Here is a 27,038-nt window from a genome sequence, read left to right as displayed (position 1 = left end):
CTGGACTCTACTACTCTGGAGTTGCCCGCGGTGAGAGGCGGCGGGCTGGTGTGGGTTTGCTCATAGCCCCCCAGCTCAGCAACCATGTGTTGGAGTTCACCCAGGTGAACGAGAGGGTCATTTCCCTGCGCCTTCGGGTCGGGGATAGGTCTCTCACTGTTATTTGTGCTTATGGGCCAAATGGCAGTGTAGAGTACCCGACCTTCTTGGTGTCTCTGGAAGGGGTGCTGGAAAGTGCTCCAGGTTGTTCTACTGGGGTACTTCAACGCTGACGTGGGCAGCGACAGTGACACCTGGAGGGGCGTGATTGGGAGGAATGACCCCCCCGACCTGAACCCGAGTGGTGTTCTGTTATTGGACTTCTGTGCTAGTCACTCTTTGTCCATAACGAACATCATGTTCAAGCATAAGGGTGTCCATCAGTACACATGGCACCAGGACACCCTAGGTCGGAGGTCGATGATCGAATTTGTGGTTGTTTCATCTGACCTCCGGCCGTATGTCTTGGACACTCGGGTAAAGAGGGGGCGGAGCTGTCAACTGATCACCACCTGGTGGTGAGTTGGATCCGATGGCGGGGGAGGAAGTTGGACAGACTTGGCAGACCCAAAAGTACTGTGAGGGTCTTCTGGGAACGTTTGACAGAGTCTCTGGTCAGAGAGATCTTCAACTCCCACCTCCGGCAGAGCTTCAACCAGATCCCGAGGGAGGTTGGAGACATTGAGTAGGAGTGGACCATGTTCTCCCCCTCCATTGTCGACGTGGCTGCTCGGAGCTGTGGCCGTAAGGTCTCCGGTGCCTGTCGTGGCGGCAATAAGGGATGCCGTCAAGCTGAAGAAGGAGTCCTATCGAGCCTGGTTGGCTCGGGGGACTCCAGAGGCAGCTGATAGGTACCGGAGGGCCAAGCGAGTTTCAGCCCGGGTGTTTGCGGAGGCAAAAACTCTGAAGAACTCAAAAGAAATTCTGGCAAACTGTCCGGTGCCCCAAGGGGGGGAAGCAGTGCCCTGCACACACTGTTTACAGTGGGAGTGGGAATCTGCTGACTTCAAATGGGGACATCCTCGGACGGTGGAAGGAGTACTTCGAGGTTCTCCTCAACCCCACCAACATGTCTTCCACTGAGGAAACAGAGGCCGAGGGCTCAGTTGTGGACTCGTCATCCCCCAAGCTGAGGTCACTGAGGTAGTTGAGAAGCTCCTCAGTGGCAAGGCACCGGGGGTGTATGAGATCCACCCTGAGTACCTCAAGTCTCTGGATGTTGTGGGGCTGTCTTGGTTGACACGCCTCTGCAACGTCATGTGGCGGCTGGGGACAGTGCCTCTGGACTGGCAGACTGGGGTGGTGGTCCCTCTGTTTAAGAAGGGGGACCGGAGGGTGTGTTCCAACTACAGGGGGATCACACTCCTCAGCCTCCCCGGAAAAGTTATGCCAGGGTACTGGAGAGGAGAATTCGGCCAATAGTCGAACCTCGGATTCAGGAGGAACAATGCGGTTTTCGTCCCGGTCATGGAACACTGGACCATCTCTATACCCTTGCCAGGTTGCTGGAGGGTTCATGGGAGTTTGCCCAACCAGTCCACATGTGCTTTGTGGATCTGGAGAAGGCATTCGACTGTGTCCCTTGTGGTGACCTGTGGGGGGGTGCTCTGGGAGTATGGGGTCCGGGGCCATCTGCTAAGGGCTGTCCGGTCCCTATATGACCGGAGCAGGAGTTTGGTTCGCATTGCCGGCAGTAAGTCAGACTTGTTCCCGGTGCATGTTGGACTCCGGCAGGGCTGCCCTTTGTCACCGGTCCTGTTCATTATCTATATGGACAGGATTTCTACGTGCAGTCGGGGGCCGGAGGGAGTCCGGTTTGGGGACCACAGGATTTCGTCTCTGCTTTTTGCAGATGATGTTGTCCTGTTGGCTTCCTCAAATCAGGACCTTCAGCGTGCACTGGGACGGTTTGCAGCCGAGTGAGAAGCGGTGGGGATGAGAATCAACACCTCCAAGTCAGAGGCCATGGTTCTCAACTGGAAAAGGGTGGCTTGCTCCCTTCAGGTTGGTGGAGATCTCCTGCCTCAAGTGGAGGAGTTTAAGTATCTTGGGGTCTTGTTCACGAGTGAGGGAAGGATGGAGCGGGAGATCGACATGCGGATTGGTGTATCTTCTGCAGTGATGCGGTCAATATACCGGACTGTTGTGGTGAAGAAAGAGCTGAGCCGCAAGGTGAAGCTCTCTATTTACCAGTCGATCTACGTTCCTACCCTCACCTATGGTCATGAGCTTTGGGTCATGACCGAAAGGACAAGATCCTGGATACAGGCAGCCGAAATGAGTTTCCTCCACAGGGTGGCAGTTCGCTCCCTCAGAGATAGGGTGAGGAGCTCGGTCACTCGGGAGGAGCTCAGAGTAGAGCCGCTGCTCCTCCACATCAAGAGGAGTCAGCTAGGGTGGCTCGGGCATCATTCCGGATGCCTCCTGGACGCCTCCCTGGGGAGCTGTTCCGGGCATGTCCAACTGGGAGGAGGCCCCGGGGAAGACCTAGGACACACTGGAGGGACTATGTCTCTCGGCTGGCCTGGGAACGCCTCGGTATTCCCCCGGAAGAGCTGGAGGAAGTGTCTGGGGAGAGGGAAGTCTGGGCGTCCCTGCTTAGACTGCTGCCCCCGCGACCCGGCCCTGGATAAGCAGTAGAAAATGGATGGATGGATGGATGAATGAGGGTGCCTGCCAAATGGCAGGAATATAAACCACTTCAACTACTACTTATAAGGTGAAGTTCCTGATGTGATGATTTCAGTTAAAAATTATGGAATTGTACTTGCTAGACTTTGATGCATAGCTTATAAATGTTTAATTTAAACTTTCTTTTTACTTAGGAGATGGTCCACAGACTGCAATTTGCAGACAGCATCAGGGAGAGTAAGATTTACCTGCTCTGATAAATATAAATCCCAGGTCCACCAGGCTGCCACTGCTGGGCCCTTGAGCAAGGTACTTAACCCTCAATTGCTCATTTGTATAAAAATGAGAAAATATGTATGTCGCTCTGGAAAAAGGCGTCTGCCAAATGGCACAAATATAACAGAATGTAAATTATGCTGAAAATATCTTGTACCCAGAATAATACTTCTTGGTTGTAAAAAAAAAAAGTGTAATACCTATTATAGTAATTTCAAAAACCCATATTTTCACCAAGTCAGTCTAAAAGAGACAGCTAAACTTATAGCTTTACTTACAGCTAAATATACTCTAGTCATGAGTAAACCGGACACTGCTGAGAGCCTTCTTTAAGCTAGAGATGATGGGGAGATGCTTAAAGCTATGATAGGGTGACAGATGTTTTAGGAAGGAGCAACAGGAAGTTGCTATATGACTCTGACCACAATGGAACCCGAAATTACCCAATGGTGTTTCCGCTGACCAGCTTTGATTTCAAAGATGTAATGCCACTCAGAACCGCAGATGTTTTGTTAAATTTTATTAAATGGTTGGCTATGTTTAATAACTCTCACAGTATTGTCAAATAATCAATTTTATAAGTTCTAAAATGAAAGGTTACAATCTGTTTGTGATCACAGTTTTGCCACCTTCTACATATCAGCTATGCATATGGACTTGTTTAGTTGTTTTTCTGACTGGCAATCTGGGAAACCTATTCACTCTACCATGCAGTGAAATATTACACCTTGACTTGCAGTTTCTAAAAGTAGCTCAGAGAGCAGTGGCTCATCCCACAACCTGTCACCGGATAAATTCATCTTTCAGAGAAGTTGCCCCTCCTGCACCAGCAAAGCAGACAGAAAATATCATTATGCCTTATTTCTGATAGCCTTGGTGTTGTGTTATATGTTCTACAAACACATATACACCAATATTACAAAGTTTTACTTAGTATAAAACAAAATGTGGTGTTAAAAAAGAAGCACCATATTATCTGTTATTGAGCTAAATGCAGCCTAGAGATATTTACTATATAGGAGTGGATATTCCTGAGAGAGGGTAAGAGAGGGTCCCTCAATAGCATTTCCATATCATTCCCTTTGCATGCACACTGTAGCTATAAATACCTTTTATTGGGTTTAAGTGGAATTAGTGTAGATATTTGTCTGCAGCACAGCTACTGATATACTGTGACAAAGTGCATAGTAAGGTCAGACACACAAAAACTAACATCTATGCATTTTCAATCGGCAATCCAATGTGAAGTACTAGTGGCTTTTCCATGGATCTCAAATTGGTGTTACATAATTTGCTGTACCAACTCTTTCTCAGAAAGTATGGAACAGAAACCTTCTGTCTTTTTTTAATAATGTAAAAGTGTAAACTTTATTGTATACTGACATTTCTAGTTTTCTAATTCACAGATCAAAAATGAATTGAATTGCACAGTCAGATATCTACTACATTTACTGATTGTTTGAGGCACTTCTTCCTAAAGCTTCTAGGCAGACATTAGCAAAAACTTATTATAAAATATATATATAGTATATCTAGGGCTATCTAGTATACACCTAATATACTTAATATAATTATCAGATTATAGGTTCCATGAATACAGGAAGAAAAAAAATCACAGTTTGTCTTGCTTGAAAACTATGTGTTTATATAAGATATAATATAAGAAAAAAAAGAGATTAAGACATTTCAGCACAGGGCCTCAATAAGACATTCGATGATTGCATTTGATATCTTCGACCCAAGAGCCCTGCTGTTACAGTAAACATTGACTACATGATCAGGATTAATTAAGATTGTAGAAGGCAATATGCCATGCTGGTCAAGTTCTCTCTGTACTGGAACATCATTTGAAAGTGATTCAGGGTTCATAAACTCATGCGCTGATGATTGTGCTGAATTTTGAGTATTATGGAGACATAGCACCCTTAATGCAATGTTTTACACTTTTTGCTTAATATTTACTGCACATTTCATTATATTAAGTGCATCTGATTTGTATTTTATTAAATCTACTATCTACCTACAGCTTTAGGCAGCTTTTGTAAGTTAAATCAGTCAGTTTAGTTTATGAAGAAATAATAGAGATTCTATCTTCATCACCGCGATATTCTCATTATAATACCATTAATTTGATATTGAAAAGGTTACAAATAATTTTGAAGAAAGAATAGTAAAAAAGCATTGATTGGACATTCATCAGTACTCTAGAATAAGACTTGCAGCTGTGAATATAATGATGGTGGACCATTTTGTTGCACAGAAGGTGATCAACATTTCTTAGCGCTTTGCTCACAGTGGATCAAATAATTGCACTTACGTGACATAGAGTTGCTCAAAGCATCAGCTCTTATGTGTTATGCTGGTTGATTTTTTTTTTCACATTTCAGAAAAATAAGAAAAAACTTGAGGTACATTTAGAATAACAAAATAACCAACAATGTCTGAGTGAAAAGCCTGCTCAGTGAAATTAAGAGACATTCTGAAATCAAGAGTGTGTCCACTCCCATGTTGCTGCGAGGCTCCTCTTTACAGTTTATTACTTGGCAAGAAGTATCTTTTCACTGATTGTTTTGGTCTTCTTTAGAGAAAAAAATATGATTTTAAGTAAATTATGCGCTTGATGCTCAACTCCACGTTATGGCCGATGGAAGCAGATCAACTTTTTAAGGCTGTGAGTATATGTCAAATGTAAACCACAGTTCTACCAGAAACAAAGTATAAGTAGAAAACATTGAATTATCACAAAAAAAAAAAAAAAATCAAGCAGATAAAATGAAACCAAATGATTTCAAAATATTATAGATAATATAAATAACCTTCATTTGTAAAGTGCAAATAGAAAATGATCTTGTACATGATCTCAAGGCTGTGCCTTAGAACACAGAAAATGGTCTTTGTGGAAAGTGCAACTCGAGATCTGCACAACTGAAAAATAAAAAGTCAAAAATAGAAAATCAGCCTTGTGATAGTCAGACAGTTGGCCTCAAGACGTCTTTCGGATGAATACAGGCACCTCCTCAATGCCAACGTGGTAACTTTGAAGGAGCGTCCCGCCATCAAATACTTTAGCGTTGTTGGTGTCTTGCCACTGAAAGTTACTCCCTGGCAGATAAATGTCTCTATGCAACGTGCCTTTTTCTGTCACTGGTGCAACAAGTACCTGAAAAGCATTTGGCATCAGAATTGGGTGGGATCCTTCTATACCACTATATCACAATGGGGTATTGTATGAAATTGCTGCTTATAAGCATCATTATTCTTTGTTGTTAAGTAAATAAATAAATATATAATGATAAATAGATAGATATATAGATAGATAGATAGATAGATAGATTACTACATGTTTTAACACAATTTAATGCATTATAGTAACATTCAGTGAATTATTTATATCGGTGCCTGTGTAGTGGAAACTCACCTCATCTCCAATGAGAAATTCATCATCAATAGTGAATGTTTCTGAATCATTAGGACTGATCCACCACAGAGGGCGGTAGATAGGGTTTCCATTGGCTTGCCACTCCTGTGCATATTTCTCTATCAGAGGCACTACAAACTCCTGGTGCTTAGTGATATACAGTCTGGTCACATTGAGGACCTGGAGAAATTTGGGGAGACCGAACAATCAGCATCCCAAGACATGGCAACAAACTTGTTTCTACTGTACCAATCAGGAATAAGGCAAGCCAAAGATGAAATGAATATTTTTGCAATTTTGCAAAATTACAATGAACATTGCTGGTATTCGTGGCAGGGGAAGCCTAAAAATATGAATTATGATGGTAGAATGTCTCATAAATGATTCTTATTGTAGCAGGTCCCCTATACATACACACTTTAACTATCAGGATGCCTAAAACGCCAAACATTATCAAGATCTATGTTCTTTTCCATTTTAGATTGGAATCCTTTCACATTGTGGTTTGACACTATCCAAATGTCCTTCTAATGTTCATTCCTAAACATCTTTAGGAATGTCTCACATCTTTAAGCTATTTATTTAAAAATAAAATCATTGTGCGAAAGTGGAAAGGATTCGGGTGATGAATTTTGAGTCACTGTCTGCCTTTGAATCATTGCCTTCAACTTAATTTCAAATTGAGAAAACAGACTTGTGGTTAAAATTTTTTGTTATAATTCTATTCAAGCTTAATATGGCCGTTGATTTAACAGGTCTCTAATGGGTGCTAGATGCCTAAACGCACACACACACACACACACACACACAAACAAACACACACACACACACACACACACACACACAGAGTTAATGACTCATCACACAGGGCAGAGAAAAATTCCAAAAATTTATATCTGACTAAATGTTGTTCATATTACTTTTAGTATAAATAGAATATGCAGCAAAACAACACAGGCCGTAAAAGTATTGTCCACCTATGTTTTATATATCCCATAATCCCACAGAAATAAACAACATACTTGTTTTCTCATGACAATCAAAATGGAATCTGTTACTTTTCTCTGCATAATCTCTACATCTTTCGATTCATTGTCATTCCTGAGAGTTGCAGTGACTGTCATTATGGTCAAGACTGAGGGCCACAAATTTGAAAAGAAATTTAATGCGAACCAGATGGACCCTTAACCACAGGTAACTTTGGGAAAAGGCCAAGCAATTATTCTGCCAAATGCAAGAAAAATAGCAGTCTGCAGGATCCGCTACACTTGTCCGAAACTTGAACTGTTCTCTGCAGGCTCAAACATACCAATACCTGTGAGTAAAAAACCTGAAAAGAGAGGCACAGATATTTTTCTAACCACGGTTAAGATGTGGTTCTCATAGTCCCACACAGAGAGAGTAGATATTATATTCCAGCTTTATGTAAGGAGGAAGAAGCAATCTGTTAAACCCACCTATAATATGAGTACTAGCCTTGTGTAGTCTTTAAAGAACCAACACTGAGGTTCATCCTTTAATAAGGTTAAGTTGTGTTATTAAAAAAGGTCTGGATGTATTTAGCTTATAAGAAAGAGGTGGAAAAATCAGTATCCTTGGAATCTGAGACAAGCAAATTTCTTGTCTAGTTCATTAGTTTTTAAAAGTGAACAAGTTCAACAGTTACACAATATGTAAGTATAAACTTACTTCATTTTTATATAACACACACTGATGCTGTAATTATAGTGCCAGTGGACTCTGCCACATGCTGCATTGCACACATTGTCTAAGACACAATTTGCTGTTAGTAAAACAACTTTTATCATTTGAGTGAAGGAAGTCACCTTGTCTACCTTGTCAGATGCCCATGGAGGTGTCTGAAAACTGAGTACAGGAAGAAAGGTAACAATCTCCAGCCACCGAATGAAGAGTTCATCGTCTGTGACCAGCTCAATGGATAAAGAGCCTCCTGTGACCCAAAGGAATAAATAGTGCATTTCATACACCATATTGCTATCAAGGTTACCTGGTGAATGAGTTTTTTTCTACAGTATATAGACTATGGGTTGATTCGCAGGATCAACAGATAAAAAGAATGCATAAATAAAGGGATTGGAAGTGATATTAGATATTGGATGTGGTAGCTCAGTGGTTAAGGTGTTGGGCTACTGATCGGGAAGGTCATGAGTTCTAACCCCAGGTCCACCAAGCTGCCACTGCTGGGCCCCTGAGCAAGGCCCTTAACCCTCAGTTGCTCAGTTGTAAGTCACTCTGGATAAGGGTGTCTGCTAAATGCTGTAAATGTAAATGTAAATATTAAAGATGTACACAAGTCTATTACCTACTGCATCAGGAATGAAGAAATTATAACCCAACAGGCTGTAATGCAGCAGGGATGGAATGATACCCTTGAGTCCAGCATAGCTCCAGTCAGACTGCATTGCACTCATACGGATGAACAAAGGCTTATGGCTAGACCTAAATCCAGAAACCAAGGCAGACAAAGATAATGTCAGCAGATTCTTGTAGTTAGTAGCTCCTTGTAATGAGTAATGATGATATTTGATTAGATGTGAAGAGGTTTAGAATGAGTGAAAGGAATCTTACAGGAAATTATTGGTTAGTTGTGAACAATCGGTAATATAAACAAAAAAGGGAAACATATTCAAAGAAACACTGTAGTTGAGGAACTATAGTTAACTAACCTTGTTCCTGCGCTAACAATAGTATTTTCCCCTATACTCTCAGCGAGGTCTGCCATGAGCCGGATGTATTCATCTCCTTTGAAGAAAGGAGAAAGTCGCATAGACTTCTCTTCAAATGGGTTTCCCTCCCCACCCTCTAACATCACATACTCCATGCCCAAGTGACTGTGCAGGCTGCTCACTCTCTCCAAGAACCAGTTGGTGGCTTCTGGATTTGTGATGTTCAACTTGACACAGTACTTTCCTCTCCACTGAGTTAATAATGGAACCTATTTAGGGACAAAGACATTGAGGGAGACAGACAATGAATAAATGAAATCCAAATGGTTGAATGGGGTTGTCAATGTATCAGGGACATGCAGAACTGATAAACATGTACCAAATGAGCCTGTGGACCAGTAGGCAGGCTGAGCCAGTACTCCTGCATCCTGTCTTGTATGCAGGTCTGAAACTGCTGTGAGTCCACACTTAAATATGGCGACAGGGTTACGGAAATGTTCAGAAGCTTCACAAAAGGGAGGTCCCTGATCTGTCTCTCAGACGTCCTTCTCCTGCCATTGTGGTACTCATGGTCCTGAAGACAAGAAAAGATAAAAAATGTTTAAATGGATTTTAAAAATAAAATGGTTTGGGTTGTTAATAGACGCACGAAGAAGTAGTCAATTAATTCCTGAGTACTACATCTATATATCTAAATATATATATCATATGTGTCTATATATAATATATAGATATATGAAATATATACTAGATATCATCAAGTCTGAACTGAAATCTTATTTATTTATATAATTTTTTTTTTACCTGATTTTTATTTTGGTATTTTTTGACTGTTTACCGGAATTCAGCCACACTGACATCTGGTGGGTTGTCCAAGACCACCCCACATTTACAAACAAAAAGAAAAAAATATATAGTAAACTATATTGGACTTCCATATCGGTATATATTTAAGCAAAGTAAACTGTTCATACTGACTTTGCAATTAACTAAATTTTTTTTAAAGATTTTAAAGCTCTGGTTTCCATCTGAATCTGGTTGAGGGTATGGGTTACCATGTGAGCCTATAGATTATCACAGGTTACTAGTGTTAGTGTTATAGTGACATGTCACACAATGCTTAAAATACCAGCCTTACCTTCAGTTTAATGTCTAAATTATTCCTATGGTTGAAAGTCAGTGAAAAAGAATTAGTAGGATTAGACATAATGTACTGATGGATTGTCTGGAGTTATTTGCAATTACTTTGGAATAACTAGCAAATGTAGCCTAAATTCCTGAGCTGATCAAAATATTGTAACCCCTTAACAGATATTCATTTAAAAACCATGACTGAAAGAGCAGTTGCCTTATCATCTGAGCATCAGATCATCAGATTTTCTATTTGGGGGAAAAGAACATGGCTACATGTAAAAGTTTTATTTATTGGTGATTTGACTTAGAATAAACCTAAAAGAAACAGTGATTCTCCAATTATCATTATTGAGTCTACTTGCAACAGTTTGTATAATGATGAGGGAAATGAAAGGTTTTTTAACAGTACTTACTATGAAAGAAATTAAAAACATTGATTTGCTTTCAAAATACTAATTATTATTAAAAAAATTTTAGGCAATATCCTTCACATAATTGTTCTTCCAACAAGCAGCTACTCTCTCATACTCACTATAGGCATGAGGTACGAATACACCCTGGATGGAATGCTAGTCCATTGCAAGTCACCATGCACACACTGTTACTAATGCCTTCATACCTAGGGTAAATGTATCTTAGTCAGTCAGTCATCTACTGCTATGCTTTTGAGAAATGGGAGGAAACATAGAACCCAGAGGAAAATCCATACAAACACTAGAAAATCTAAACAATCAACTCAGTTAACTCAGGTAAAAATAACTCAGGTTTAAGCTCAGGTTTAACAGAATCTACCCACTGTGCCTTCAACCAACCTGCAAGAATACATCTGTAATGAGTCTGTCTGTGTTTCTGTCCTGTTTCTGTCTGCTGTCTTTCCCGGTTGTTAATTGTTTGCTCCGCCCACTCTTTTGTTCCCATGGACATTAATTGTACTCCTTCATCCCCTCAGGTGTGTTGTCTTGTCTCTAATTAGTTCTGCTGTGTGATTGGTTCTTGTCTCTTATTTATACTCTGTTTGTTCACTTCCCTGGTGTTGGTCGTTGCCTCATGTTGGATGTTGGTGTGCCTGTTCCTGTGTCCTGTTAGCCCTGTTTGCTGCCTTGTTCTGTCTGCCTGTCTGTTCATCTGTTTCTTGTGTTTTGGACTATTAAACTTTAAATCTGCATTTGGATCCTCACTCGCCTTTGTCCTGCATCGTGACAACATCATTAAACTGGTTAAAATATATGGTGTTTGTAATGAAAATTAAATTAAGTACCATTAATAAATGCTAATTAATTTAATTTTCATAACAACACAATATATAATTTTAACCAGTTTAATGAATATACTTCTTTATAAAAGTATCACTGCTGCTATTTCTCTGCTGGTGAAGCTATTAAAGTAATAGCTTTACCATCTGAAGTGATACTGCATCCCATCACTGACTACTGTGATTAATCCATCACTATGAAACTGTCTGGTTCCTTCTATCTTTAAGTCTGCTTGAGATGTACCCTGTTTTAGATGCCCTAATGTGACCAAACCAGTGTCACCAACTACACTCTTACAGTCTTCACTCTTCAACCTTAGGGCTGACTGACCTGTCCTTCTCTAAGATTTGAGCATGTTTGTATGATAAGTCTCACTGCTTCAATGTCCTGGTACCGCCGCTGTTGAAAAGGCTTCCCTCTTTACATAGGTTAACCTCATGCCTCTATTCTTTCCACAAAGGACCAACCTCCTCTGACAATATCATTAATTTTGATTGTTACTTTTACAATATGGAAAATAATCTTTTTAAAAGGATCCATTAATGGATTCACCATGACTCAGTCTATAACTGCAGCACAGTGTCTGTGAAAATAAAAGAATAGAGTAAGCTTAAGTAATCATTCTGCCATGCTACAATCTGTGGTGTGCTATGAAGGATCTGGGCAATAAAAAGAGAATACTGGCAAGCAAGTTTATAACCAGATTCATTCCAAGTCAAGCTCTTGGTTTTGCTTATGAATGTTATTTTAAGCTAACATGGAAACTATGAAAGACTAATAAAACTGTAGCATTCATGAAATCTCATAAAACTATCACACAATGAAAGGTTTTCCTCAATTATAACAAATTTGTTCAGATGAGGTTTCTTACTAAAATATTCTGCATTCACACATGGGTTGCTGAGACTAAACCAATTCTCAATAACAAGTATTAAGCATAAATCACTAATTAGTTAAACTCAGTCTAACTTGGGCTCTTCAATCAAATTTGCAATGCAAAATAAGAATGGGAGAAAAAGAACACAAATAAAAGCTACATTTCTGTAGGCCTATAAATTACCTAACATGCCTACTGTACCTAGCTGACAAGCATTCCCTTCATAGGAAAGAGAAGGTTCTTAGCTCTTTTCCTTTCTTTTCACCCTCCATTTACCAATTCTTACCTTTCTGATGCATTCAGAAACATAGAAGGAAATCTAAGCCAACTGAGGTGACAGGCATAGAGTTTCTGGAGCCACAGCCAGTGAACTTCAGATTACTTTGCGTGTATAGGACCATTAAATTAATTGGTACTGAATTGTTGCTATTCTGTCTGTTTCTTTTAATTGGAACACATTTGATTGAACATAAAAGCCAAACTGATGTCTGACTAATTAATGCATTTGGATACAGTTTTAATAAAAGCTATATATATATATTTGTGTGTGTGTTTGTGTGTGTGTGTGTCTTCAGTAAATATATTTTAATTTGAATTGAACCTGTCCTGCTTACTTTGCACCCTGAATGTCACAAGTCAGGAAAAAATACACACACAGACACACACTCATATATGTATTTGAACAAACACATGTTTATGTGTATTCTGCTCATTTTCATAATGGATGAGAATAATTCTTCTATTGTCTATTTAGTGAGTTTTATCTGACAACAGAAAGTTTGCCAACATAAAGAGCTTTATATTTACAAGCTCTAACAAATTCTGATCAGAAAAATATGCCTCTTTTGACATTTTTATTAAAAAATTTGAACAATGCTAGAAACCATAATGCTGAAAAGATTTATTAAAAAACAAATGTTTAGATAATAGTCAAATTGTAGAGCGAAATCTTCCTATCAGAGAATTTAGGAGAAAGGTGTTTACCCATTATTTACCCAAGTCTTTTACACACTCTCCATAGCTGTCCTTTTGGATCAGTCCTGCTAATTATCTACCATCAGCACTGAAATAAAAACCAACCCATCATTGCAAATTATATGTCTAATTTGTGCCTGGATATAAAGGGAGAATAATCTGGAGCCTGAAGGCAAGAACATTTACCATTTAAAAGTCCTTCCACTGTAACTAACTGTGTTTTTGAACCTGTCAATTAAAATAGCATATTGCCAAATGATGCACACCAACAGACGTCTAACAGCCCCAAAACCGAAAAATATTCATGATCTGAGGCAAGCAATAGCCAGCAATGAGGTTGAATTATGACAGCAGAAAGGCATCATACTTTTCATTCTTACAGAATAACAGAACAATTGGGCAACAATTAGAAGGGTCAAGATCTGGTTTCTAATGGAGTGCCTTGAAAGTGGCAATAAATTTTATAATTATTTTGCTATAACATAGGAAACTTAAGGGGAAAAATACAATAAGGGCAGTTAAAGTGCAAGGCTGCATCAAGCTGTTATTTATATTGTATTTTTATAACTACTGTCTCATTCAATCCACTGTCTATGTAGCAGTATAAAAGAGACACAAACCATGTTGGAGAGAAGAGATGTGGAATGTTCATCCAGGCTGATGACCCCTTCTCCTAGGTGGTGCCTCTTCAGCCGATTAGAGAAGGTTCTTAGCTCCCTTTCAATCTTTGCCCCTGAGTCCACACTTGCGGGAAGTTTCCAGAAAGGCAGCCTTGAAAAACAAGAAGGAGAGTGCATCATAAGTGTAGGTGCTGCTACCTTGAAATTCACCAAGGAAATGTAGCATTTGATATTGTGATGAATCCATACCGTAAGACATTCATGCTGGGCAGCTCTCGATAGTGCATGGAGAGCTGTTGTATTGACTCTTGGTAAACGGCTTTGACGTTCTCTCCCACACAGACAGTGTACTGCAGGGGTAGTCGTGCCAAACTGGGAGTTGTGTGAAGACAGAACTGCTGCCTGCTTTCTACCCCAACATGCAACGGGATGTGTGGGGAAACCAGTACTGCCACACCTACAAAAGACCAAAGATCCCTGTAAAGTAAATGTGTAATACTGCTCCTACTCTAAATATCACTTAAAAGTAGCATACATTGATGATTGAACTGCATTCTAAAGGATTCTAAAGGGAAAGTCTATAAGTGACACTGCTCATCCAAGAGGTTGTCCCATCTATGCATTAGGGGTGCAATGCAATTATATTATCTGTATTCAGATATTAACTGAAACTGGAAAGGTTTCTACTCCTTAACGTTAACTATAAAGCCTAGGAAAGGAAAGGCATTGTGTGTTTTGGTGGAGGTCATTCAAAGTGCTTTAACAGAAAAAAATTCATTAATTAAAATGAAAAGATCTACAACTATGCTCCAGAAACACTGGGAAAGAAAATCTGAAGGTAGAAAAGCTCCACCAGCATGGCTTTTGAATTTTGGCTCAGACAGTTCACAAAATATCTAAGCAAATTTAGACAATGTGACCCTGATCAGGCAGTTAATAAGGATGAATGAATGCTGCTCTTTGCTTGTCCTGCAAGTTTCATACAGTATGTGACTGCATATCATACCTGAATAAAAGTTTAAAACCTCGCACTCCACACACCACTTGTATCGCACAGGATACCAGTTCAAATGTATAACTCTGGTCTTAACCGGATGCCCTGTGAACCTTTTTGGCAATCATTCCTAACAACAACAAAAAATAGAGCAGCTCCTATTCATATCTGTATTTTTATCACTTTAGATCACAACATCTGCTGCTTCTAAATCCAAATGAGTTCATAGTTGGTTACATCCTTACTGAGCATATATTATATATGCAAGCCACCACATATCGTTATACCATATTAAATACCGCCACCATAAATCAACCTGTCTTCTCAAATGGTTAAAAGATTCCAGGTCAGTGATGTTGGGAAAGAGACCCTGAATCTGTGTCAGCGCATCTCCTGCTAATTAAAGGTGGCACATACACACCTCTGATACCTCTGTATGGCAATGTCAGTAGTCATGGCCAGAAATGAACATACTATTCTGACATAGAAGTAGCAACGCAACATGAGGAATGACTTTTAAAAACATTCAAACCCCTTTCAGCCAATAAATTGTGCAAAATTGTGCCTGATTTCAAACACAAGTCCGGTCCTGTTTTGTGGGTTCTCAAAATATTTATGGTTCGCGATTACCCCATGTAAACCTTAGGGATTCATAGTGGCAATGAAGAGATTTTGTGGGACAGTGATTAAAATGTCAATATCATATTAAGGTAAATAATATATTGTTTAGCAATAAATAATAAGTAATAAAGTAAAAGGTGACAGAAGTTGACTTGGTTCATGTCATGTGATGGTAGTTCTTAATACATGAGAGCTGCTAATGTAAATTACAATGTTATTTGTCTAATTTGTTCTTTGGGGCTAAAAATGTCTTTACCTTTACATCTCCCTCAGACCACTTTAAATGGACAGATGTTGTTGATAAAAGGAAATCACAAGAGGCTGAATATCCAACAACACTGCGGGAAGCATTTTATAAGTACCGCAAAGGGTTGTGTGAATTTGGATTTAAGTGCTTGGCCAGTTTAAAGGTTTATCCCCTTGCATGTCTGTGATATGTTTGGGGAAAAAACAAAAAATCTTTTGACAATTATTTACAACTCTACAAATCTTGGCAAATATAATACCAAAAAAGACAATAGACAATTACCGACATGCCACATGTCACAAATACTGTGACCTTATGCCTTTTATACATTTTTGTAACTAAAATAGCTTTTATTCCTAAATAATATTTATACTTTACAATATAACATTAACTAATCACATTACATATACATAATCAACATTTTAAGGGAAAAAGGTGAAGTAAGAAATGCTCAAAAAAACTTTTTCCTTTACAAAGGCTGCATCTAAGTAACTCTGTTTAGCCAAGTACTGCACAATATAGTTTAAATTGCTAAAAACAAATAGCTAAAAATAATATAGTTTAAATATAATTTAAATAGAGCAGCAGGAAAATGAATCATGATAAATGAAAAAAAATTATTAGGAATGTACAATGTGCCAATACTGATCATCCCTTGCTGTCTTTTAATAGCAATCTTAGACCTTTGCAATAACTGTAGGAGAAAATGATTAAGAAAATGAGTTTAAAGTCCTTTCTGAATATATAACCAGGGGGGCTAGCTTAGTGGTTAGCACGTTCGCCTCACACCTCCAGGGTTGGGGGTTCGATTCCCGCCTCTGCCTTGTGTGTGTGGAGTTTGCATGTTCTCCCCGTGCCTCGGGGGTTTCCTCCGTGTACTCCGGTTTCCTCCCCCGGTCCAAAGACATGCATGGTAGGTTGATTGGCATCTCTGGAAAAATTGTCCGTAGTGTGTGATTGCGTGAGTGAATGAGTGTGTGTGCCCTGTGATGGGTTGGCACTCCGTCCAGGGTGTATCCTGCCTTGATGCCCGATGACGCCTGAGATAGGCACAGGCTCCCCGTGACCCGAGGTAGTTTGGATAAGCGGTAGAAAATGAGTGAGTGAGAGTGAGTGAATATATAACCATTTTAAGAAGCATTGGGCATTAACATTTGAATTATTGTTTAAAGCATTTGAAATCTAAAGGCCCACATGCACAGGGCTCCCATATTCTGCTTAGTTCATACTTTAACATATCTATTTATATTTTAGGTTTCATCAGTTCTGTTCATCTTAAATGTTTTGTCTGAGTCACATGAAGAAAAGAGCAGTTCCAGGTCAGTGATGTTGGAACAGGCACTCCGAAACTGGATCAGCACGTTACTGCAGGTTATAGATGGCACCAGCAGACCCTCTATGTCTTTTTTATTTATTGTTCTCATCCAGTTGCTATTTTCAAAGCCAGAAATGGACATACTATGCTAAAACCGGTAGCGCTGTGTAGCAGTAGTGTGGCAAAGGTATTATCAAACCCACTTTGATCCAAAATCACTGATGTTCCTTATTTACATCTTAAATAAAGTGGATATTCTTAAATAAATACAGTCTAGTTCACTTAGAGACAAAATACAAAAATCTAAATATAGTTCTTTGTATTATTAGAAACATTACAACAAACAAATGTGAATATGAATCAGAGCTGATCCAGGATATCGACTAGACAGTTAACCAGTGAAGATTAGCAGCAAATCATAATTAAAAAAAATTCAGAATGGCCAAATTTCTTACTTAACTGAAATGTATTAATTGAGCTGATATACATGCTGAAGCTCACATGTAAGTGAATCTTTTTTGTAAGTTATGCTGGCCATCCAGTTAGTTCTATCCATTGTTCTAACTATCCATTCTCTATAACACGGTATACACAGGAATACAAAATTCATACAGAAATGCAACTGTCACTGGGATAAAATGTTCTTATGTTGATCCACCAATAAGATGAGCTGAATATCACATCAGCACACCTAATCACGCCTCAATTAATGCATTAATTAATTAATTTCAACCCCTAAAAATCCAATGTCCATTAATAAAAACAGAGAATAACATGATCTTATGCTATGATCATGAAAATATATCTGATCCAATGTTTTGCTCAAACCTTTTTACTGTTAAAGTAGACACAGCCAAGGAAACAGTTTTTTCTTCTGGTGTGTTTTGATTCGCAGATATATTCTACCACGTCGCCTATTCTGTTTCGTCAGCAATACAAATGTAGAAATGAAATTCTATCAGTTAAAAATACACTTTTAATCTTTTAGTTTCAGATAAGATATACTAAAAAAAACACAGTAATGATGGAACCATCAGGTGTTAGAGGATCCCCCATGGTGACATCTTTTTTTACCTTTCAGTCCACTCATTTTACCTTTTATTTTATCTTGTATAAATATATAAAATTAAGCATATAAAGTTTCATTGTTGGTTAGGTGTTATTTAGTCTTCTAACATTAGGCCACTTTTACTAAGACATTTTGACTCTTTAAAGAATGTAAAGAGTTCTTATACTTGACATACTGTTTAACTTTACATCATTTATAAAAAATAAATTTGATCTACAGAGAGCAGTTTCAGCAAAGCAAAGCTAGCTTGGGACATTTTGGGTGGTGCAGCTCTGAGCCCATGTGAAATGATGAGATGATGTGAACCAGATAATTGTGTCCGCAGATGTGACTGCCCTCTCAGGAATTCCCGCTGCCTCTCAGATTTCTCCACCGTGTCAGTACCCCGTTATGCAGACAGACACACACATACACACACACACAAAACACACACACACAGATACAGACACACACACAGATACACACACAGACACAGATACACACAGATACACACAGACACACACAGATACACACACACAGAGACACACACACAGACACACACACACAGACACACACACTCACAGACACACACACACCCCAAAATTTTTTTGTTTTCGGTTTTCGGTTTAAAAAAAGCAAAATAGCCCCAATGCAAGACTTACATGTATTTCTATCAACATGAGGTCCTCACAAATTCCTAAAAACATGTGATCCCGATCCTTACACATTACCCACCCACACCCTCACTGACACACACCTACACACACACACACACACACACAGAGGCACCCACCACTGATCGTCTCATATACACAAGTCAGTACTCAATACTGTGAATGTCTACACTCAGGATTCTCCTTACTCAAAGCAGTATTATGTCACACAGCACTAGAAAAATATTACTGTCATTTTTCTCTTCTTATTTAATCATAAAAGAAACCTTAAAATATAACAGTACATGCACTGCATCTAAATATAGTTCATGATATTATAATATTAACTGCATAAGCAGTTGCTTTTATTTATGCCTTGAGGTCCTCAACAAATTCTGGGACATCAGATTCTCAGAGAGGATCCTGGAACACTCAGAAGTCCAGGAAAATTTCTTTTTAATTTTGTTACAGTGGTGGAAAAGTCCCATCATTGACAAAGTTTTTATTATATTTAATAGTGAGTTGTTGAAGTTTGACAATTTGTACTTATCATTTGTATTGAATGAGTTTTAATAGCTAACAATAACAATAATAAAAATAATAATATTAAAGATTCAAATTAAAGAATGGAAAACAACAATAACATTGATTTGCTTTAATAAATAGCCAGGAATTGTAATGTAATATTATTACTCTATGCATTTAAATAATGCTTATGATAGTAATCTGTACTGAAGGGGTCTGGAATTTATATTACAGCATGTTTGAGAACGTCTGCTCTACATAATTGAATCTGGCAAACAAAATTTACAAAAGGCAAAATGATTTACAAAAGCTAAAATGATGAATGCATTATAAAGAGTCTATGCATGGCTGGATAATTTTCCTCAGGTAGAATGTCTATTTTGTGGCCAAGAACAAGATCAAGTACGTTAATAAGACATAAGATTAAGAAGACAGTAAACAGATGCCTCACTCTCACCCTCACTCTCTCTCACTCAGTCTTTCTTTGTTGATTTGATTTTTTTGAAACTGAGAAACAAGAACAAATGACATTTACAGGTTGGAAACTATAGATACAAGCTATTAGAGAATGTTTGAAATCCCTCAAATAACTCAGTGAGTTTGCCAGATGTTTTTTAATAGCAAACTTAACTTCATATACTTCAGATTGAAAAGAAAAAATGGGAAAGAGATCAAGTGGAAAACTTAGAGCTGCAGAATGTACATGTGTGAAGTTGTGTAGACCTGCGTATGGTTCTATTTTTGGTTTCAATTGCACTCTAAGTCTCTCTCTTTTATTTTTTTATTTATTTTTAAATAGGATCCTTTAATAGCTCTGAGGTGCTTTCTTGAGGTGCGTGCAACATACAAAACTTTGCACAGGAGGGAATCAATAACTGTCATTTGGGGAAATTTAAGAGATTTTTAGTCTGAGTTATGACCAAGGTGAGTTCTTAAGTGAGCAGCGTCTTATTTTTAGAACAGTTCTTTACAGTAAATACTACCAGCTTTCCTGAAATATTTTCCCCTAGAACTTTATGGGTAAGATGAATGACTATTGTTGTTGTCCTTTCTCTTTTCCCTAAAAGACTTCCAAAGTCTTCCAAAAGTAATTTGTTACAATTAATGACATGAATAATTAACAAAATGTTTTATGCTTTATGTCCATTAGGTAGGCACTTCAAACAAAATGAGACCATCAAGTCTTAAAGGATTTTTAAACTGTTTGTCTTCCATGTCCTGCGCTGTGTGAGGCCAGAAGTACACCCCTGTGGATTCAGTATGGGCTGTGAAGATGAGACGGTGAATTAAAGAAAACGGTGTATGCAGACATCCTGCTGTCTGCCACATGGGCTCAGACTCCACACCTGCCATATTCACACACTTATTTACGACTCAAACGCATGCACGGGAGTGCGGAAGGTGTGATTTGTGGAAGCTAAATATGCCTGGAAGTTTTGCGAGGGCTCAATGAACTATGAAAATGATATTCAGTTATAAAATATATCACAGTGTCTGTTTCTGATTCAAAAAGTGCAGACATCACAAGAAAAATAGTGGAAGTGAAAGAAATTGAAAAGCAATGCAAATACAAACATGCTGATGGTTCTCTGAGAATAGCTTGAACTAAAATTATTGCTGTGCGGGATAAATAGTAAACAGGTAACAGAGAATAAATTACAGTTTAATTCTTTTTTACATCCAGTCAGAACTACCCTACAAATAAGTTGGAAGTAAATATCAAGACAGCTGACTCAGTAATAGTGTAGTAAAGTGGATACTGATACTGTGTAAAAAGAATGTTTGGCCGTCTTTAGTAAGTGTTTAATCCTGGTCAAGGTCCTGGTCAGATCTCAAACCAGTCCAGGAAACAATGGGCATGGAAAATAAATATATATATATATATATATATATATATATATATATATATATATATATATATATATATATAAGAAAAATAAATATATATATATATATATATATATATATATATATATATATATATATATATATATATATATACACACACAGTGGACTGAAAAGCCAAATTAGAAAACTTTTCAGAACTTTTTTGTTTACATTAAAACTACAATAAAAATATTCCCTTTAGATGGCAACTTGTGCCATTTTTACAATAACCTGGTGAGCAATACATCCCACTGAAATTAACCTCAAGCCACTGCCACTCGGCAAAAAACCTAAACCTCCTGACAGGTGACTCACATCTAGGATCTTTTTGTTAGCTTTCTGTAGCGTGGCTTCTCGCAAAACCTTAATGGCGATGGGAATCTATCTTATAATGAAACATTTCTATCCTGATGGGTGTGGTCTCATCCAGAATGACTCCACCACCAACCAAAGTAAGCACATAAAGAATTTATTAGTCCATCACCATTATCAAACCTCAACTGAGGTAATATCTTTTGGAAGAATAGCATTCATGTCTCTAGTGTAGTTCCAGAGACTTTCAGAAACAAGAATCTATGCCAAGCTGTTCTGGTGGCTTCTGGGGGCCAGAAGTTGATTTGCTCTTTTATACATCATCCATCTGTAAATCAACCCCAATATAAGTAATGACATGAACATCAATTCTACTTGTCTTCCATAAGTAAATATAGTTAGAAAATCTCTTTGCTACAGAACCAATCCTGTATTCATGTGCACAAATCTGTACTTGGCCATAAAGGATTATTTTATCTAAAATCCCTTTCCTAGTCTTGAGAAAGCACATTTAGGCACAGCCAGCGAGGCAGTCAGATTTTTTTTTCATGTAGCCTGGCTGGTTTAGTGGCAGGTGCACTACTTAGTGGACCCTGCACACCATAATTCATACACAATAGCCATGATAACAAACTTCAGTTATCTCATCCAAGTCTAATCTGCTGTGATAAATGTAGGAAACTTCAAAGTATGCCAAAGAATTCATCTTATTAAAGAGAGGCTTCTTTGTGAGCCTCACATATCTTTTATTAAAGGAAAATGGAAAATAATAAGATACTAATGTTTGATGGAGTACAAAAGGTTACTGTGGTTACCAAACTTAAATATAAACAGATAAAAACAGATTAAATGAAATATGATTTTGTTGTTAATAAGAGTCCAAATCAGTGCAATTTATGGCATTAAAGGCAGGCATACTCTACCTTGGGGCACAATTATGGTTAGATTATGGCATCTTATAGTGGTATGATAGGGTCATACAAAGAAAAAAAATGTTGAAATACTATTAGCAAGCTCTAAATCTCGTAGAAAGCAAATATAATTCGAACATAAATAAACAGAAATAGATTAAAATTCAGCCTAAGGTTCACATATCTATATAGCTTACCTGATCTACAATTACTGGTTGTGTAAAGAGAATGTGAAAAATATTTATCATTTATTCATTTATCTGCTCTATAGAAATAGATAAAAATATGCATGTATATAATGTATATAACAATAAAATAGTTAGTCAAAAGCTGGGTTACAATGTCTCATCCACTTTATGGCAGAAAACTTTTGAAGTGATTAAAGGCTAAAATTAAATAGTTTTTTTAGACATCATTCAGCATTTAAATCAAAAGTACACATAAGTACTTGTGTCCATATTGTATGATGCAGATATTAACTCTAGGATTTTTTTTTTATATAAATAGTCCTGGAAGTTGAGAAAATATCATCTCAGGATCAAAGACATTCATGAGTTTAATCACAAGAATGTGAACAAGATGTAAAGTTGACTAAAGTAAAAAAAAAATTAGAGTGAGTAACCTGCAATGAGGATGAAAAATGAGAATCTATTAATCACAGGCGCAGTGAAGATAAAGCAATGATAAACACTTGGTGTGCCAAAATCAACCACTGTCTTCATTAATATGAAGCAAGGATCAGCTGATCATCTTATTTAAGACATTATCTCATGGAAAAAAGTGATAGAGGTAAACCTGCTCCAGTGTAATCACTTTCTCTGTCAAATATGACTGCATGGGCATGTGCGTCTGCCAAGGGAACTGTTTCAACTGACTTTAAATCTACAACATTAAAACAACTGACTGCACCAAACACTAATCTGAGACACTGAGGCACTTCTGGAGAGTTTTCTGCAGAGCCAGAAAGTGAAACGTTCTTAACTGCTTAAATCAATCAACTAGCGGCATCCATGGAAAAAAAAACATAACTTTCACTTATTGAGGACAAGACAAAAATATCTAATAAAATAAAAAGCAATAAAAACGGTTGCATGACACAAAAGCAAGTACGGTGTGACACCCTGTGTGCAGTGATGCATGACTAACCCAAGTACTAAACACAAGAATTATATTTAAGATGTTAAAGGGTTCACTTTATACTGCTCCTCTGAAATAACAGTAATTTCTGACAGTAATTTAAGTCAGATATAGATGGACATAACCTCAAATTAAAGCTAACAATTTCCACTTTAACCTGATAGTTATCTTCATTTCAAATCCAACATGCTGGAGTACAAAGCCATAATAACTAGAATAGACTGCAGTACATACACATCTATTGTCTGTGTGCGGGTTTTATATGGGTTTTTTTATGCCACTGCTCTGGCCACCGGCTCAACTTTTTTTTTCTGTTTTAAAGTGGGGCAATTAAAGAGGCTTTTAGGCAGTTTACTAATCCAGAATGTCCTTGTTGGGATTAAAATCAGCCGAACCCTTTCAGCTTGTAATACTGTTACATGGAATTGAAAACCCTTAAATCATAATAAGCTGTTGGTTTTTATCACATGATATTAATGATGCCCTTTAGTTAATGTTGCGTCCTTTATTGTAATCAAATTCTCTTCAGCTGCGTTGAACACAAATTATCACGCTCACCTTTTAGCTTCTGATGTTTAGCTCACTTGGACACACATGCTTATAGATGGAAATAAACACGCACAAGAAAATACACATATAATAATGTGTTGTGTTTGTGAAAGAGGGAAAGAATCTTTGTGTGTGAATTACATTTGGACTTCAGCTGCTCTGCCATACATGCCTTTCATATTCGGTCTAGTAGTCTGGAGTCCCATGGGGCTCTACAATAACCCTTCAATAAATAACATTAACCATTTGCATCTATCTGCATGGCATCTGTCCACACAATCGAGCTCACATCCGAAAATAAGCACACAGAGTATTATAATCACTGTGATTCTAGCCTTGTATCTCTTTTTATAGCATCAAAAGACAACTGTTAAGGAATTCTTACAAGACTTTAAGTGCACTAATGCCTGCTCATTTTTATTTTCTACATAATAATCAGAATTGGCCCTTGAATACTAAGTTGTAAGACATTGTGTATCCTTTGCTTATTAATTTCAGCACACACTCAAGGAATGGCGAATGAGTGTGGCGTGTATATATGATATAAACAAGACTGAAGTTGATGTGGATCCCCCGTTCATCATTTCTCACCTGAGGATCCCAGGAAGTAGCGCTCTAGGACTGAACCAAAGCCAGAGGGGTTGTCCCTAAGGTCACTGACAGTGAAGGGCTGCATTGAAATATCCATGTCGTTTATTGGCCACCGCAATGCTTGGACACTGGCCCCACCGTACCATGATACATTATCCATGGAGAAGCAGTCCTGTGAAAAAGAGATACATAAGCTGAGTGAGAGAAAAAGGGAAAGTTAAAAAACCCAGCATCAATTTTTGTAATTTTTGTAAAAGGTGGCATTAATAAATAAAGGTATAAACATTTAGATATTTAGATCACCAGGCTTCTGTGGAGTTCAAGTCTGGGCACATGACAGGGCTTTATGCGGGCAGGGAATGTACAAACGGAAGGGATTAAGCTCTGAAAAATCTTTGACCTGCTTTAGGATTCAGTTGTTGAATGACAAAGAGAGATCTGGATCCTGAGGCACTGGAATGCTAATGTGAATTCCAATTTGTTTGTGTTTTCTGACATGTTTGTTTCAAAAAAATTAATGAATTAATATGTATAATAACTATTGCTACTATGATCACTAATATTGATATACATTAGCATCAATGATACACTTTATATGTGTCGGTGATTTTTTTTTGATGAATGTTCATTGTTATTAAAGAGAATTAGGGAAAATAGGAGTTTGTGCTGCTTGGCTAGGTTATTGGTTATATGATAGTATTCGTGAAGATGACGTGTTATGTGCAATAATGTGCAACACGCACGCCTTTTCTACCTTGAGCTCCACATGGCAGTGCAACGGGATCCAGGTCACGGTGTAGCACTCTGTCCCGGCCTCGTCGCCAGTGTCCAGAGAAATCCTTACATCTGCGACCGAGTCCCACGTATAACAGAACTCGGTCTTGTTAAGCCAACAAAGATTACGCACGAACGGCACATCAGCCTCAGCGACGCCTGCGTGTCCCAGGTTGATCTGCACGAACGTCTTGTCCTCTGTGAGCGTCTGCAGCACAAGCGAATGCGCCCTGCGCTCCCACACCAGCCCGCTGAAGCTGCCCTTCAGGATCCAGTTCTTGTTGGGCTGGTCCACCACTTGCCAATAAATGATGCCAATGGTCATCACGAAGAACACGGCCACGCCGAGACACGCCACTGCACCCTTCCACGTCTCGTTCATCTCCTTGTGCCCTGTGTCCCACGTTACCTCCGGGATAGGGCTCGGGTTCCTGGTTCGCCCGTGCGGCATTTCGGTCCCTCTCGGGTGAATAAACAAATCTAATCAGTGGTGGTGTCGTGGAGAAATTCTCACACGCCTCATCATGTCACTGCAAGGATCACAGGAAAAAAACGTGCCCTCTCAATGTGCTCTGGATATCGTCCCTGGTTGCGTATTAGTCACAGCATGAAAAATCAGTTTCCAAAGCGCGCATAAGGAAAAAAGAGACCCAGGCTTACAGAATTGCTCTTAGCAGTAGTTTTAGTGACAGGACTGATCACAGAGGAGTGAGCAGTCTGTGCTTTTGGAAGCAGAGTCTGAGAGCAGCTCCTTAGACGCGTTATTTGCTTGTCTAGCACTTTTCGCTCCGGAGTCTGACGTAACTGCCAAGAGCTTCTTCAGATTCAGAAAGGTGGAGAAAAGAGAGGGGGATGAGGGTGCCGAGAGAGTTGGAAGCTTCATATTCCCAGTTGACCGCTTTGGGGAATAGAAATGAGTGTCCCATGCATGAAGCCATTGCGCTCTCTCCAAAACGCATTTGGTTAAAGCGCGCGTGGCGTTTTCCCATACATCTTTTTTTAAACACCTTTATTAATTTAAACTACTTTCTAATATTAGAAAGCTTGTCACTCTGGACTGTAAGTGACTAAAGGCATGTTGTGAGTTCACTGATGGATCCTCCAGATGCGTTTTCAGCGCGACGACTGTTTTAACCTTGGCACTTTTAATATGGGCTTTTTTCTAACCCTGCACAACGGAATTTCAGCACCAGTCAACTACTTTAACGTTTTTCATTAAAAGCCGGTTGATACTTTAATGGATTTCTATGCAGAAGTGGCTCTATAAAGCGTACTAATACTAGTTTGCGGCATAATTATACATTAAAGTCTAGGAAAGGAAAAGTTGGCCTGTTTTGTTTATGGAAATACACTGATGGAGTTGTAAGATTCTCTTAAACAACACACCAAAACCATACATTTCAATTAAACACACCCATAATAGACTTATTGTGCATGCTGTTGGGGACAGTAGCTATTTATATCCTTTTAATGCAGGACTATTCAGTCTCTCTCTCTCTTTCACACACACACACACACACACACACACACACACACACACACACACACACACACACACACACAC

General features: G+C 38.6%; 1 protein-coding gene across 2 annotated transcripts; it reads right to left on the bottom strand.

Moving 5' to 3' along the window:
* Window positions 1-4,416: 4,416 nt before the first annotated feature.
* Window positions 4,417-26,314, bottom strand: si:ch211-236l14.4 (SITS-binding protein). Of its 2 annotated transcripts, none has more exons than XM_060886967.1 (10): window positions 25,455-26,314; window positions 24,701-24,872; window positions 14,160-14,367; window positions 13,911-14,061; window positions 9,431-9,625; window positions 9,052-9,320; window positions 8,688-8,824; window positions 8,191-8,315; window positions 6,365-6,544; window positions 4,417-6,106 (listed from the first exon to the last, which is right to left on the bottom strand). In XM_060886967.1, exons 1-10 carry the CDS (start codon window positions 25,923-25,925, stop codon window positions 5,930-5,932), a joined length of 2,085 nt encoding a protein of 694 aa, XP_060742950.1. In that variant the 5' UTR covers window positions 25,926-26,314; the 3' UTR covers window positions 4,417-5,929. The 2 variants fall into 2 exon arrangements, with proteins under 2 accessions (XP_060742950.1, XP_060742951.1); XM_060886968.1 differs by having other exon boundaries at window positions 8,200-8,315.
* Between the last annotated feature and the right edge of the window lie 724 nt (window positions 26,315-27,038).

Source organism: Tachysurus vachellii, chromosome 14 (genome assembly GCF_030014155.1).
Source record: "Tachysurus vachellii isolate PV-2020 chromosome 14, HZAU_Pvac_v1, whole genome shotgun sequence".
Lineage (NCBI taxonomy): Eukaryota > Metazoa > Chordata > Actinopteri > Siluriformes > Bagridae > Tachysurus > Tachysurus vachellii.
Note: the sequence above shows the minus strand (reverse complement) of the source record. Positions and strands in the feature narration are given on the sequence as shown.

What these genes read in the sequence shown, in the direction of transcription:
- si:ch211-236l14.4 (XM_060886967.1), bottom strand. Translation starts at nt 25,925, where the DNA reads ATGCCGCACGGGCGAACCAGGAACCCGAGCCCTATCCCGGAGGTAACG. An exon ending in CTACTTCCTGGGATCCTCAG is followed by an intron (nt 14,368 to 24,700) that starts GTGAGAAATGAT and finishes GGTCTTTTGTAG; the next exon opens with GTGTGGCAGTACTGGTTTCC. An exon ending in ATTGTTAGCGCAGGAACAAG is followed by an intron (nt 8,825 to 9,051) that starts GTTAGTTAACTA and finishes TTCTGGATTTAG; the next exon opens with GTCTAGCCATAAGCCTTTGT.